Below are 13,214 nucleotides of genomic sequence, written 5' to 3'. Positions count from 1 at the left end.
AGCTGTCGAGGGGATGGTCAGCCCCGCTTGAAGGCGCAGAGAGGTTAGGTGACTTGACGGAGGCCCTGGAGCTTCTAGTTAACAAGAACATGGATTTGAATCCACCTCTCTGACTCTGAAAGCCAAGCTCTTTCCACTGTACCCAGCAGCCTGCCTCTTGCTTTCACTCCTCACGTGCCTTTTCCCCTTTATTTCCTTTCTCAATTCATCATCTTCTTAGAAACTAAGAAACCATATCTGGGGCTAGAATTTACCCTTGGGATGTGACTTGTAAATCTATATTGTAAGTGGCATTTTTAAAGCAATTTTGGCCCAAACCTCTGCTCTGACCGTCCTGGGTTAGCACATCTTGTCCAGGTTCTAGATGCTGCGGGTCTAAGAACTGCGCGTGGCGGGGTGGAGGGGGCATAGTTCATTCTCCACACACCTGCCTTTCTTCAGCATGAGCTGAGGCAATTGCAAGAGAAGATATGGATTCGACCACAAGCATTTTAACAAGACAGAAGGTCTGGCACTGTGCCCAGAATACATAATCGGCTTCATTTTAAAGTCTCAAAGTGTGGGAATAAGAGAATGAACGCATTTCTAAACATTGGTCGAAGAATTTGTACATTTTTAGTACACTTCCTTGCAGTAGTGCTGTGAGCTAATGATCAAAATCATATTCCTGGCTACCGTTTTAAGTAATAAGCAAATGTTTAGGTGATCATATCCCATTTTCTAGGTCAAATAGTATCTTCCTGAAAATTCTTCTGTTAGTTCCATCTTTCTGCTGACAGTTTTTGTGATCTCTTCTGGAGCTTAATCTTAGCGCTATTTCACATTCAAACTGAGGCCCTGTGGTTGCATTATTTTAAAATCTCTTTTATCTTTTTTTTTTTTTTTTTCCGGCTAAGGGGAAGTTGGGGAGGGAACTGGGTGGCTTTGGTTTTTTGCCTGCACTCAAGGTGGAGGCAGGACATACGGGGAGGCTGGAAGTTCTTGTCTCTGATTCCTTTTGCTTTCCTGGGAGAAGTTGTACCTCTGGGGGCTCCAGGGAGTGCTGTTTGGTAACTGGTGTGGTGGGATTTCAAGTGTCTCCGGCTGGCACAGAGGCACTAGTTTTTGGTGCCCTAAACGTCAGCTTCTGGAGCCAGACCAGGTAGAAGTCAGGCTCTGCTTTGTAGCTGCTTCTGAGTCTGTTTCTTTTTCTTTCTTTCTTTTTAAATTGTGATACAGTTGTTTTACAATGTTGTGTTAGTTTCTACTGTCCAGCGGAGTCAAGTAGAGTTCCCTGTGCTACACAGCAGGTTCTCTGAATCTGTTTCTTAACTCTGTGTCTAGCTTTCCTCATCTGTAAAATGGGGGTAAGTCACAATGCCTGGAGGCAGTGGAGCCGAAGGGTTATAACGAAGACTCCAGAGTTGATACCTGGGTTTGAATCCTAGCTCTGCCACTTTGTAGCCCTGGGATCCTGGAAAGGTTCCTGAATGACCCTGTATAGCAATTCTAGGGAGACCACTTCTTTGGCCCCCAGTCTCCTAGCACTTCTGAAAGGACACGTCCCTTACTTGCTGTGGTCCCGCCTCTGCCCTCAGTGGTGGTGGGTTTAGATGGGGCAGCCTCAGAGATCCATCACTGTTTTGTGATTCAGGGGTGCCAGGAGGGGTTGTTTAAGCACAGAAAACATGAAGTGTCTCTGTGTAGGATTCAGAGAGAGAATGCAAGTGCACTCATGTTGTGGCTGCCTTTCTTGTGGGTCTGCCCTTGGGTGAGGCAGTGACCTTGGGGCCAAGGTCAAGAAGCCAGGGACAGACACCCAGCAGCTGCAAGGCCTTTAGCCTTTGCAAGAGTGTGTTCTGCTGTCACTGTCGCTTTTAGCTTCATTTAATTCCCACCCCCCAGTCCCGAAAGTCAAGGTCTAAGGTAATCCTCACTGGACCAGGGAGTAAGCTGAACCCTCAGCGTCCAGTACTGACTTGGCCAAATCACACAGCTCGGAGAGGCAGGGTCAGCTACAATCAGGTCCTAGATCTGTTGGAGGTTAGTAGCTCTTGGTTCTCTTGTGGATTGGATAATGTAGGTGAAACCCTCAAGTCTTTTTTGAGAGTTTCCTTTAATCTTATAAACAAGGGATCTTAGTGCTTTTGTGCAGCTTCTCTTCATTGAGCCTACCCAAGAAGTGCTACTGTTTCATTTCCTGCCACTCCCCCACTCAACAACACAGGTGACTAAGAAGTGGTCCCTGGACCTTGAGGAGCTTCCACTCAACACTATGACGTATGTTTTGGAAGAAGAGTCAGATAAAATGTTATGGGGTTCTAAGGAGAAATCAGGGAAGGCTTCCTGGAGGAGGTAGCTTTTGAATTGGCCCTTGAGAAACAGACTATGACAGGTGGAAAGAGAGAGGGGAAGTGAACAACATGGGCAAGGCCATAGAGGTGAGAAAGCTCAGGGCAGACAAGAAATCATTTGTTCTCACTGAACCACTGTGTTCACGAGATGGCATGGAAGGAGGTAAGACTGATGAAGATCAGGCCCAGGTGACAGAAGGCTTCGACTGTCAGGCTGAAGGTTTGGCCTTATTTTTTTTCTCAGTGGGCAGAGGGGAGACACAGAAGGTTTTGTATAAGGGAGTGATTTGATCAGAGTCTTGCACTAGGAAAATGAACCTATTTGGGTGTACAAGAAGAGGGCTGAGGTTGGAGGGGTCCCTAGTAGTCTGAGCCACCTGTGACCCATAAGACTTGTCCTCTTAGACGGTGGTCAGGCTGTTGATATCCAGCACATGGGCTCCCGCGTGAAATTAAAAACTATTCTGTGGTCACAGTTCCAACCTATTTTCACTTCTCTTACAGGAAAATAGTGGCCGAGTATGAGAAGACCATCGCCCAGATGATAGGTGGGTATCCTCACTGGTGGGGGGCTCAGGCCTGCCCTGAGATTTCTGAACTATGGGGAGGGCTTTGAAAGTAGAGACTCAGAGTGTGTTCCTCTCAGGCTCCTCTTAGAGCATGAAGCCCTTAGGGAGGGACCAGAGCATCCCAGAAGGTGGCTCTGCCCCAGATCAGTGAGTCTGGGGACCTCCTGGAAACACCTGTCAGCGTGTGTGTCCCTTAGCATGAATTATTCATGCCTGTGGGAAGCCGTGGCTGTCACTTCAATGGCCACCATTTGACCCAGCCGGGATGGCCCACCTCATGGGGAAAGAGATTTGGGTTGGTTACTAGGATATTTGGGTGATTTTTTTGCTCATGGGAGAGAATCAGATCTCTATAATGAAATCTCTAAACCCTAATTTAGTTTAGACACAAGTGAAGAAATACCTGACTCGGCCTTTACACAGAGGTCTAGAACAAGGACAGTAGAACACGTGGCAGTCCAGCTGCCTGTCCCTATTAACTGGTCACAACACTATTTCTCACTGAGGTTGGACACTGCCTCAGAATCCCTCTTAACACAGCATCCCTGGCAGCCAGTACTGATAGATTACTTTGGCCTACAATAAAAGAAGGCCTCATGTTACAAGTTATACACACCTGGCTCTTTTTTTTTTTTTTTTTTTTGCGGTACGCGGGCCTCTCACTGTCGTGGCCTCTCCCGTTGCGGAGCACAGGCTCCAGACGCGCAGGCTCAGCGGCCATGGCTCACGGGCCCAGTCTCTCCACGGCATGTGGGATCTTCCCGGACCGGGGCATGAACCCGTGTCCCCTGCATCGGCAGGCGGACTCTCAACCACTGCGCCACCAGGGAAGCCCTCTTTTTTTTTTTTAAAGAAAAAGTGAGAAAAGGCCTTTTGCAGAAGTTCCAAGCCCAGGTCTTTTCACTGATGATCATCATTGAAAACTGCTGTTATAACTCTGGGTGCGAGGTGTGGGATCTTTGTTTATTTATTTATTTGCTTAGGTCCGTGATAGCAGTTTTTTAAAAAACCTTTTACTCCAAAGGACATAAGCTTACTGCAAACCACAGCTTCATGCTGTTTTAGCAGGTGACCCCTCGTCATCTCAAACGTTTGGATATGTCACACCACGCCTCTAGCTTTTGCCCCAAGGTAAATATGACCACAGCCTTGGGACCAGTGAAGAAGCTTCCATTCAAAAAAACTTTAATTTTGGTTTATTATAATAAAGACCATTTCTCCCAGAGCTCAAGGGGAAGCCCATTGGGGTTTTTTTAAGGATGAGCCTCATGGTGTATGCTTTCTATCAAATGAAACCTCTTTGTTAAATTGGTATAACATATGGACACATATGGATGAGATAAAAAAAAAAAACCTTGGAACTGAAACTGCTGCTGAAAATGGTCAGAAGGAAGGATTTATATCTTCCAATACACATTGTTTGGCAACCTTTCCGCATCCTGGAGTCTTGGGACGTGAAAATGTCACTCAAACCTACATGGCTCATCTGGAAACATCCTTCTGCGTCTCAGTCATCCATTTTTATTTTTTACTTTTGACGATGACGTTTAGGCCAGTGTTGAAGAGCCTTTGTCCTGACGGCAGGCCGCCCAGAGCAACCAGATGTTCTGGCTCGGCTGGCGGTTTGATAGAAGCAGGCATTCCCTCTTGAAAACTGACAGAGCCAGAGTCTCTAGTTGACATAGTGGCCTGTCCTTGTGGTGACAGAAAGAGTATTGGACTTTGATGCTTTCCACGCTGCAGGTGACAGTAGTTAGAACAGTGCTTTCAATTCAGACACAGTCTGAGGAGCGTGTGGAACCCTGACTCCAGGGATTAAGGCCACACATGCCACCCCCCTATCCCCACCCCCTCCAGGAGACCTGGCGTGTTTGGCCTGAGAGCCCCTCTCTTCAAGAGCTGTGAAATTTTCCCTCAGCGTTTTCCTGTTTTGGGGGTGTTTAAGCACTCTGCGGGTGGCTCTGCGAGACCCCCTCCCCAGTGTCCCTGGCTGGAAGCAGTGCTGTCACTTGGGGTGGCGCCTCATGGTGTGTCTGTTCCTCATTGCCCCCTCCCCATCCTCACTTCCTGTCCCGTTCATCACCCACCTTCCCAGAGCTGTTCCCATCCGAGAGGTGGCATGTCTGTGGGTGTCATCCATCAGTCACTTGTAGGTCACCGATTAGGGCCACTGTCAGTTTCAGGGTCCTTGTGTCCTTGCCGAGGATGGTGTGGGGCTGCGGCACGGCTGGAGCTCACTGTAGCTCTGGGCGGGACCTGCCTTCTTTTGAGGCAGGAAACACACCCATATGTCTCATCTGGATCCCGTATTTTTCTTCTCATTTCCGCTCACCCACCCACCATTCCTCATGGAAAGGGAAACTCAGGCCCAGAGAGCTTGCAGTTCAGGGCCCAGAGTGAATGTAATAGCATTTTGAAGTTAAAACCAGCTTCTACCCAACTTCCACTAGCCTTGACTCCAGCCTGGCTCCCTGACCTCTGTTTAACCTTCACACATGCTCCATGTTGGTGTGACATCTGTCTTGTCATCACAGTCCGTTCTCACCATATGTTACTAAAGAGAATATGTTTCATTAAGTTCAAATATTGACTATTGAGAATTCAGAACAAAAAGGGATTTCTGTGCTTTCTGCATTCCAGGTTGTTGCGATTGATTTTTTTTTTCCTGCTTTCCTAACAACTGCCCTGATTATCTGTTTTGCTTCCATTTTCCGTTGCTTCTTGCCCTTTGCTTGCAAAACAAACAGGCAAGCCTGGTAAGTAAATGCTTTTTCACCTAATTTGACACCCGCCCACTGCAACCCTTATTTGTTTGTTTGTTTTTCTATTTTTGTTACTTTTGCTTTTGTGTTTTGGCTGCATTCCCCACATGGTTTAATAGTGTTTCCGCCTGAAAAAGCCAGAACATCTCCAGGGCCGTTGTTTGATTGTTGTGTCTATAGAGCATCTTGGGTCTTGAGCTGATTTCCTGCTTTGAAGCACCTAGCAGCATTTGTAAGTTACAAAAACAAAATGTGTGAAGCATTCTCTCCTCCTCCAGCATTCTCTCCTCCTCCGTCTCTCCCCGGGAACAGGGAAATTCTATTTTTACAAGGGTTATGGGGGGAGGAAAGGAAGCTGAGGCGGCCTAATCTCAGATCCAGGAAATCAGATGGACTCCGTTTGATAAATGGCTCCTTTACCAAGCCAAGTGAAATGTATACATGGCGTAGAACCAGCCCAGAATGTGCATCGTACAGCTTGCCGAGAACTAAGGAGGCAGCTAAAATTCAAAGAATAAAAACAAGCATTTGGTTACTGGTGGAACTTTGTAACGCCCTTTCTTTTAGGAGTCTAGATGTAGCAAACAGATTGCTGGCGGTTCTGTTCTTGCCATATGTTAAAAAGCTCCCCCTTCATGGGTCACTGGGACTTGACATCTTACCAGCTGGGGGGAGGCAATTACGCTGCTGATAACGGGTCACTGATGCTGGGTTCTATGTGTTGAGGGCTTTATGTTTAATCTTCTCCCAAATGCCATAAGAGAAATACTGGGATCCCCTGTTTCAGGTGTGGAGGACAGAGCTGAAAACCTCTGCCCAAGGTCACACAGCTGGGAAGTCTCAGAGCCAGGTCTGGAATGTGGGCTCTCAGACTCTGGCTCCTGGGTCTTCACCTCTGCCCTGGTAGCGGGATCTCTGAGAGGCAGGGTATGAGGACCTCAGGCATCTTCCGGGCCTGTGGTTCTCCAAACGTGGTCCCTGGACCAGCTGCCTCAGCATCGCTGGGGACCTTGTCACAGATGCAGATCCTCGGCCCCACCCCAGACTGACTGAATCAGACCCTGCTGGGTGGGCACAGCTATCTGTGTGTGAGAAGCCCCTTGTTTTGGAAATGAGGCCCTGGGACCTCGAGGGAGGACTTATGAGCAAGTTTATGGTCACGGCTGGAGCCGAAACCAGAATGTGGCCCCCTGTTCCGTGCTCTTCCCTCCTCCCCCACCTGAGAACATGCCTGACGTCAGGGTACAGAAAGATGCCCGTCTATCGGGAATCTAAGGGAAAAGAACCCAAAGCAACATCTCCCCACTTTTTTTTTTTTTTTTTCTTTTTTTGCGGTACGCGGGCCTCTCACTGTTGTGGCCCCTCCCGTTGCGGAGCACAGACTCCGGACGCGCAGGCCCAGCGGCCATGGCTCACGGGCCCAGCCGCTCCGCGGCACGTGGGATGTTCCCGGACCGGGGCACGAACCCGCGTCCCCTGCATCGGCAGGCGGACTCTCAACCTCTGCGCCACCAGGGAAGTGCCCTCTCCCCACTTTTAAGGGAGCTACATCCTTCCAGGTCCATCCCTAAGGGGCTCACGTGGAGATGCAGTTATGAGCACAGCCTTGGGTTTGGATCCGGATCTGCTGCGTCCTCAGTGAACAAGTGACTCGGCTTCTCCTGTCGGAGGGATACTAGAAATCTGCCGCAAGGCTGTGCTCATTCATTCACTGCCCGGCTGCACAGCGCGTGTTGAGGTGCTGTGAGGCCGGCACTGTCCTAGTTCTGGGACAGAGCAGCGGACAGAACAGACTCAGGACCCTGCTCCCAGGGAGTGTGCCTTCTACACACACACACGTGCACACCCACACGTCTGATTTCACGATACGGAGTGGCCACCCCTGGACCCCTCAGAGGAGGCGTTTCCCAAACGGGCTCAGGGATGGTGCCTCTGAACGAGGCGGGAAGCTCCAGGCTGGCGTTCCCAGCAGAGGCGCAGCAGTGCTGAGAGCAGAGCATGTGGGCAGGGGTTTGGATTTTATTCCAGGGCAGAGGGAAGCCCCTGGGGTGGGGTGACCTGGTTTGGACTTCCTGGAAGTGGCTTAGGAGCATTGAATCAAGATAACGGTTGGTCCAGCGCCCAACACGTGCAAGAGCCCGGTACACTGGCCGCTGCTCTTACCATGGCTGTGTCATCATTTACAGCTGCTGTCCATCCTGCGGCCCAGGCACCCCTCCCAGCTGACCTGGGGCCAAGGAAGGACAGGAGCTCGGAGTGGGGCTTCCCCTCACCCCCGCCACTCTCTGCTGTCAGCAAAGTTCCAGACGGTTCAGAGCAAGTGGTTCCTTGCCCACCCAGACCAATGATGGATTGGCATACAAAGCATAGAGAGCGCTGTGCGGTCGCGGGGCTTTTCTATAGAGTGGCCAGAGAAAGCCGTTCCCATCCATATGAGGGGTTTTCACGGGGTTCCAGGCATACTCGCTTGCAGTGGCCCACCAAGCAGTCCATTTCACCAGGATCAGCCACTCTGAACTGGGCCAGAATTTAATTCTTTTGTGCATAACTGGGAAACTCACTTTGACAGAAATAGCTCCCTTTTCCTGGGAGTTAAGATACTTGCTGGATCAAAGGAAATGTCCATTTTTGTGTGGAGTAGAATTTCAGGGCCATGATTATGTGGGCTTTGGGTTCATGGGATGTTTTAAGGACGAGGAAACCGTTTTTCTTAAAACGGTTAATAATAACACTTAAGCTTAAGCTTCATAATAACACTTAAGAAGGGAGATTCCCTCCCTCACAGCTCAACCTACGGCACCTTTTAATCTGGACCAACACAAAATTCAGTAGCAACGTTTTCTTTTTTACCTTATGGATCGGTCTGTGTGCTGTGGACAATCAAATAGAATCACCAGGGTCTCCAAGGTGGCGTTGATCAGGTTAAAGAATGCTGGTTCATTTCCATCCCATCTAGTGTTGCCCAGGCCCAGGTCTGGGGTGCTGTGCCTGTGGGTTTTGTTCCTTTAGAGCTGGATGGGCTCGGGGGAGTGGGTCTGTCTCAACCAAAAGCCAAGGTCTGAGACTGCTCGCTAGTCAGGCTGAGTTGCATCTGAGGACTCAGCCAGCCCCAGAGACCAGGTCCGGAGCCCATGGGCCCCATCATTTTGTTCCCGTGTCTCCTGCCAGAGGATGAACAGAGGGAGAAGTCAGTTTCCCACCAGACGGTCCAGCAGCTGGTCCTGGAGAAGGAGCAAGCCCTAGCCGACCTGAACTCGGTGGAGAAATCTCTGGCCGATCTCTTCAGGAGATACGAGAAGATGAAGGAGGTCCTGGAGGGCTTCCGCAAGGTGTGTTGATGTTCGCGGGCAGAGCGGGAGGGACGCGTGTGGCAGAGGAGGTGGGGCGGGCTGGGAGGATTGTGGGCCGCTCGGGAAGCCGTCCCTGCAGGCCGGGGCGCTCGGACTTGGCTGTCCGGGGTTACACCCGCGTCCCAGGGCGCTTGGGGTTCCCACCCCTCCTCGGCATTTCTTCTGTGGCCTCGACCCCTGTCCTCTGTCGAGTCAGAATGAAGAGGTGCTGAAGAAATGTGCGCAGGAGTACCTGTCCCGAGTAAAGAAGGAAGAGCAGAGGTACCAGGCGCTGAAGGTCCACGCGGAGGAGAAGCTGGACAGGTGATGCCCCCACCCCGGGTCTGCTCCCAAGGGCCCCCCAGCAGCCCCGGCCGAGGCAGGCTGGGAGCTCCCGGCACCCCTGCCGTCGGCTTGGGCAGGGTGGTTATTGCAGCTGTGTTTTCAATACAGTTCAGGATGAGAGTGCACTCTCCATTCGCATCCATCTTGATAAATAAGGGATGCGAGTTGTAATTTCCGGGGTACCCACTGGAAGTACCTCGGCATCACGAGCATGGGGATTCTCATGGGCTCCTGTGCTCCAGCCCCCGTTAGAAAGAGCTGGAGCCAGGTGATGGGGTTCCCCCTACCCAGATTTGGGAGGAGGAAAGCGGGAGGCATCTACGAGGAAGGGTGGTCATTTCTGGACCCCATCCCCATGCCGTTCCTGCAGGGCCAACGCTGAGATCGCCCAGGTCCGGGGCAAGGCCCAGCAGGAACAGGCTGCGTACCAGGCAAGCCTGCGGAAGGAGCAGCTTCGAGTGGACGCTCTGGAAAGAACGCTGGAGCAGAAGGTAACAGGCCCAGGCGGGCCGGGCTGGCCAGACACTGAGACACACAGAGGCTAGGCTTCCCTGTGCCCATGGCAGCTCCAGGACAGCCCGCATGTCAGGCACTCCCGGGACAAGTTCATGCTTCATGAGCATGGCCTCGCTCTCCGTCTGGAAGATCCAGGTTACCGCAGCCCTGAGGCTGGCCTCTTTTCTGCCTTTCTGGGAATTGCCATGTTTCATTCCTTTTCACCGTTCATTCGTCAGATATTTGCTCAGCACTTGCAGTGTGCCAGGCATAGTACTTTAATCCCTGCATCCAGCGAGCTTACCAGTAAGTGGATGGTACCCACCAGGCAGCCCCCTGCTGCAGAACATGGGCAGCGTCAGGGTCAGAAGGGCCCCCAGGTGTCCTCTCATTTTTGCGGAGGGTGGGATCCTCCTGAGGTCCCTCAGCTTGTCCCCAGATTTCCCGATTTCCAGTCAAGCGCTTGGACCACCTTAAACACCGTCTCCCTGGGTGTCCAGATGAGAAGCCCCTTCCACGCAGGGGTGCTGTGAATCTGATTCTGAGTGAGTGTGCGCCAGGCAGGCTTCCTCCCTGGGTGTGTTTGCAGACATGCACCCCCATTCTGGTTGATTTACTGAGCCTTAGGATTCCCCAGGATGGGGTCATCTGAGGGCCCAGTGGCCGGGGGCAGCAGCACTTCACATGCATTGGGGTCCTGATGGGCGTCGGTGAGGATACTTTATAGGCAGGTAGCAGCAGGAGCCCAGGGTGTCTCCCAAATGGCCTCTGCTCCCCTAGAAGCACCCATCCAGGTTCCAGCACGGCTGGCTGGGGTCCCCAGGGGTTCTGGGCCAAGCAGTGCTAACCTCTGCAGTGGGCAGGTACCACCTCCCACGTCACCTGCATGGTGTCAGGGAGAGATTCAGGTCCCTGCCTTTCCCTGCCATCCATCCTGACCCTCAGCAGGCCTGGCCCTTCACCTCGGTTTCTAGGTTTGTAATGTCGGAGGACTGAACCAGTAGATCTTGAAGGTTTGAGATTGTTCCCTCTTGTTTCCATCAGGGTATGATGGTGTTTAAATTGCATCCTGATGTTGGCTAAATCAGTAGAGCTAAAACCAGGGTCAGGAGACATGCTTTTCAAGGCACCCGGCCTGTTCAGATGGTTACGGTCGCAAAGTGGAGGTGATTGATGCTAGGTTTTCTGGCAAGCTAAAAGACAAGGAGAAAGCAAGTTGGATTTGCATTGTTTTGGATCACAGAAAAAATACAAATATATCTGCAGACGTAGTTTTGTCTTAAACTAAGACTCAGGAAGAAGGGGTTAAGCCCATGAGTTCTTCGCTAAATGGCTCTAAGTGATGTGGAGACGGTGGTCTCTGTTTTCAAGAGATCCAGAAGCATGATTTCCCCCCAGGGCAGCTCTCAGGTGACGGCGTTGGGCAGTTCACCCAGTCGGGACTTGATAAAGCGAGCTGGGACTTTTGCCCAGTGCGCTGAGCTCCTCGATGGGGCAGTTTCCTGGGCGGTGGGCTGATGGTGCCAGGACAGAGCTTGGAGAACCTCCAAGAACTGATAGCTAGTGGGTCTGCTAGTACCTCTCAGCATGCCTAATGCATAAAATAGCCAAGCTGTATAGGAGCCAGGCTGACCTGAATTTGCATTCCAGGTTTGCTACGTCTGACCAACTGTGTGACCTTACGCACAATGCTTAACCTCTCTGAGCCTCAGTTTCCTCACTGAAAAGTGGGGGGATAATAATGGCTACCTTTAAGGGACTGCAATGAGCACAGAGTGCGACCACAGGGCCTAGGCTGGGTTTGCATGGTGCCCGGCATGTGGTAAGTGCTCCAATAAGATGAAAAATCACTGTTAGCAGCCCCAGCAGTGGCAGTAGTGGCGATGATAGTAATTTCAGGATTAGTGGCTGGTCCTGCAGCCCATGCAGAGCCCCATCTTCCAACCGGCATTTCAGTGCCTCAGGGAGCCGAAAACTCTAGACGGGCCAGGGCCGAGGCCAAGGGGATGTTCCAGGTGGGGCTCTCTCCCGGCGGGGCTGGTGGCAGGGCTGCAGCCAGGACCGAACCTCTCCCCTGCTAAGGAGGGCTGATTCCTCCCAGGCACCGGCTCAGTGATGAGCGGCACCCGGAGCCCAGCTGGGACACAGGGCACGTGGCTCCGGGCTGGAAGGTGTCTTAGGCCCCAGGGTTTCCGGGGAAGGGCCTCAGTACAGCCTCAGGGCACAGGCTTGTGATTGACTCGCCTTCCATGGGGACCTCGAGGAAAAGCTGGCTGCACAATGTTCTGGGGATACTGGAAAGATCTCGCCCCCTTGGAGAGGCCCCTTCAGGATTGGCTGCTGAGCCAGATGAGCATCAGGCCCGACATTTAGTCCATCTGAGAGCAGAGCCGCTGCTGTCCAGATGGAGGCATCGCCCCCGTTGATCCCCGTCCCTGGAGAATGGACAGTGTTGTCGGATCACTGGTGCGAGATGACACGTAGTTGACTCCTCTTGACGGGGCTTCCGAGGACGGGCAAGGTGTGACTTGAGGAGCCCCTGAAGACGTCTTGCATCTGCCCTCACCTCTCTCCTCGGGCCCTGTATCCACAGCACCTCCTCACCTGGCATCCTCTGAATAATGCTAGGGATCCCATCCAGGTAGAATTGCTTATCCCCTCTGGTGGCATTTCTCAAAAAAAGCCACCATCCTTCTGTGCCCACATCCATGGAGACAAATAAATGGAAGAGAACCAATACTAGTTAAGCCTTTACTATGTGCTGTGCAGGGAACTTTATATTTCTTACCTCATTTAATTCTAAGAGAGACAGATGTTATTAACCACACATTTGAGATAAGGAAAATTGAGGCTCAGAGAGGTTGTGCAACTTGCCCAGGGTCACACAGCTAGTGCTGGGATGTACAGATTGTTTGGCTCCAGGTCATTTCTTTTGCTCCTTTAGATAAGTTCAGGGGGACCAGGTGGCCCAAAGGACCCCTTCCTCTTAAAAAGCCCAGTGACCATTCTGATTGACTTGATTTCAAACAACCTCTTTTTTTGTCTTCATTTGCAGAATAAAGAGATAGAAGAACTCACCAAGATTTGTGATGAACTGATTGCCAAAATGGGGAAAAGCTAACTTTGAACCAAATGTTTGGACTTTGACCATTGCGTGCAATATGACCGTCGGCACACTGCTGTCCCTCTGGTTATGTGGACAGGTTCTGTTTTCACTTTTTCGTATGCACTACTGTATTTCCTTTCTAAATAAAGTTGATTTGATTATATGCAGTACTAAGGAGACTATCAGAATTTCTTGCTATTGGTTTGCATTTTCCTAGTATAATTCATAGCAAGTTGACCTCAGAGTTCCTGTATCAGGGAGATTGTCTGATTCTC

The 13,214-nt window shown here is 51.2% G+C and overlaps 1 protein-coding gene across 1 annotated transcript in view; it reads left to right on the top strand.

The window, feature by feature from the left end:
- The window catches only part of TACC2 (transforming acidic coiled-coil containing protein 2), a gene marked incomplete at its 5' end in the record, with an annotated part of 182,220 nt that extends 169,006 nt beyond the window's left edge, over nucleotides 1-13,214 (top strand). Inside the window, 5 exons of the mRNA XM_082854641.1 lie at nucleotides 2,838-2,881; nucleotides 8,833-8,993; nucleotides 9,211-9,317; nucleotides 9,709-9,829; nucleotides 12,889-13,214. Of these exons, the coding sequence (XP_082710767.1) occupies nucleotides 2,838-2,881; nucleotides 8,833-8,993; nucleotides 9,211-9,317; nucleotides 9,709-9,829; nucleotides 12,889-12,954 (499 nt within the window). The 3' untranslated portion in view covers nucleotides 12,955-13,214. The remainder of the gene's footprint in view (nucleotides 1-2,837; nucleotides 2,882-8,832; nucleotides 8,994-9,210; nucleotides 9,318-9,708; nucleotides 9,830-12,888) is intronic.

Source organism: Leucopleurus acutus (genome assembly GCF_964270905.1).
Source record: "Leucopleurus acutus genome assembly, chromosome: 14".
Lineage (NCBI taxonomy): Eukaryota > Metazoa > Chordata > Mammalia > Artiodactyla > Delphinidae > Leucopleurus > Leucopleurus acutus.
Note: the sequence above shows the minus strand (reverse complement) of the source record. Positions and strands in the feature narration are given on the sequence as shown.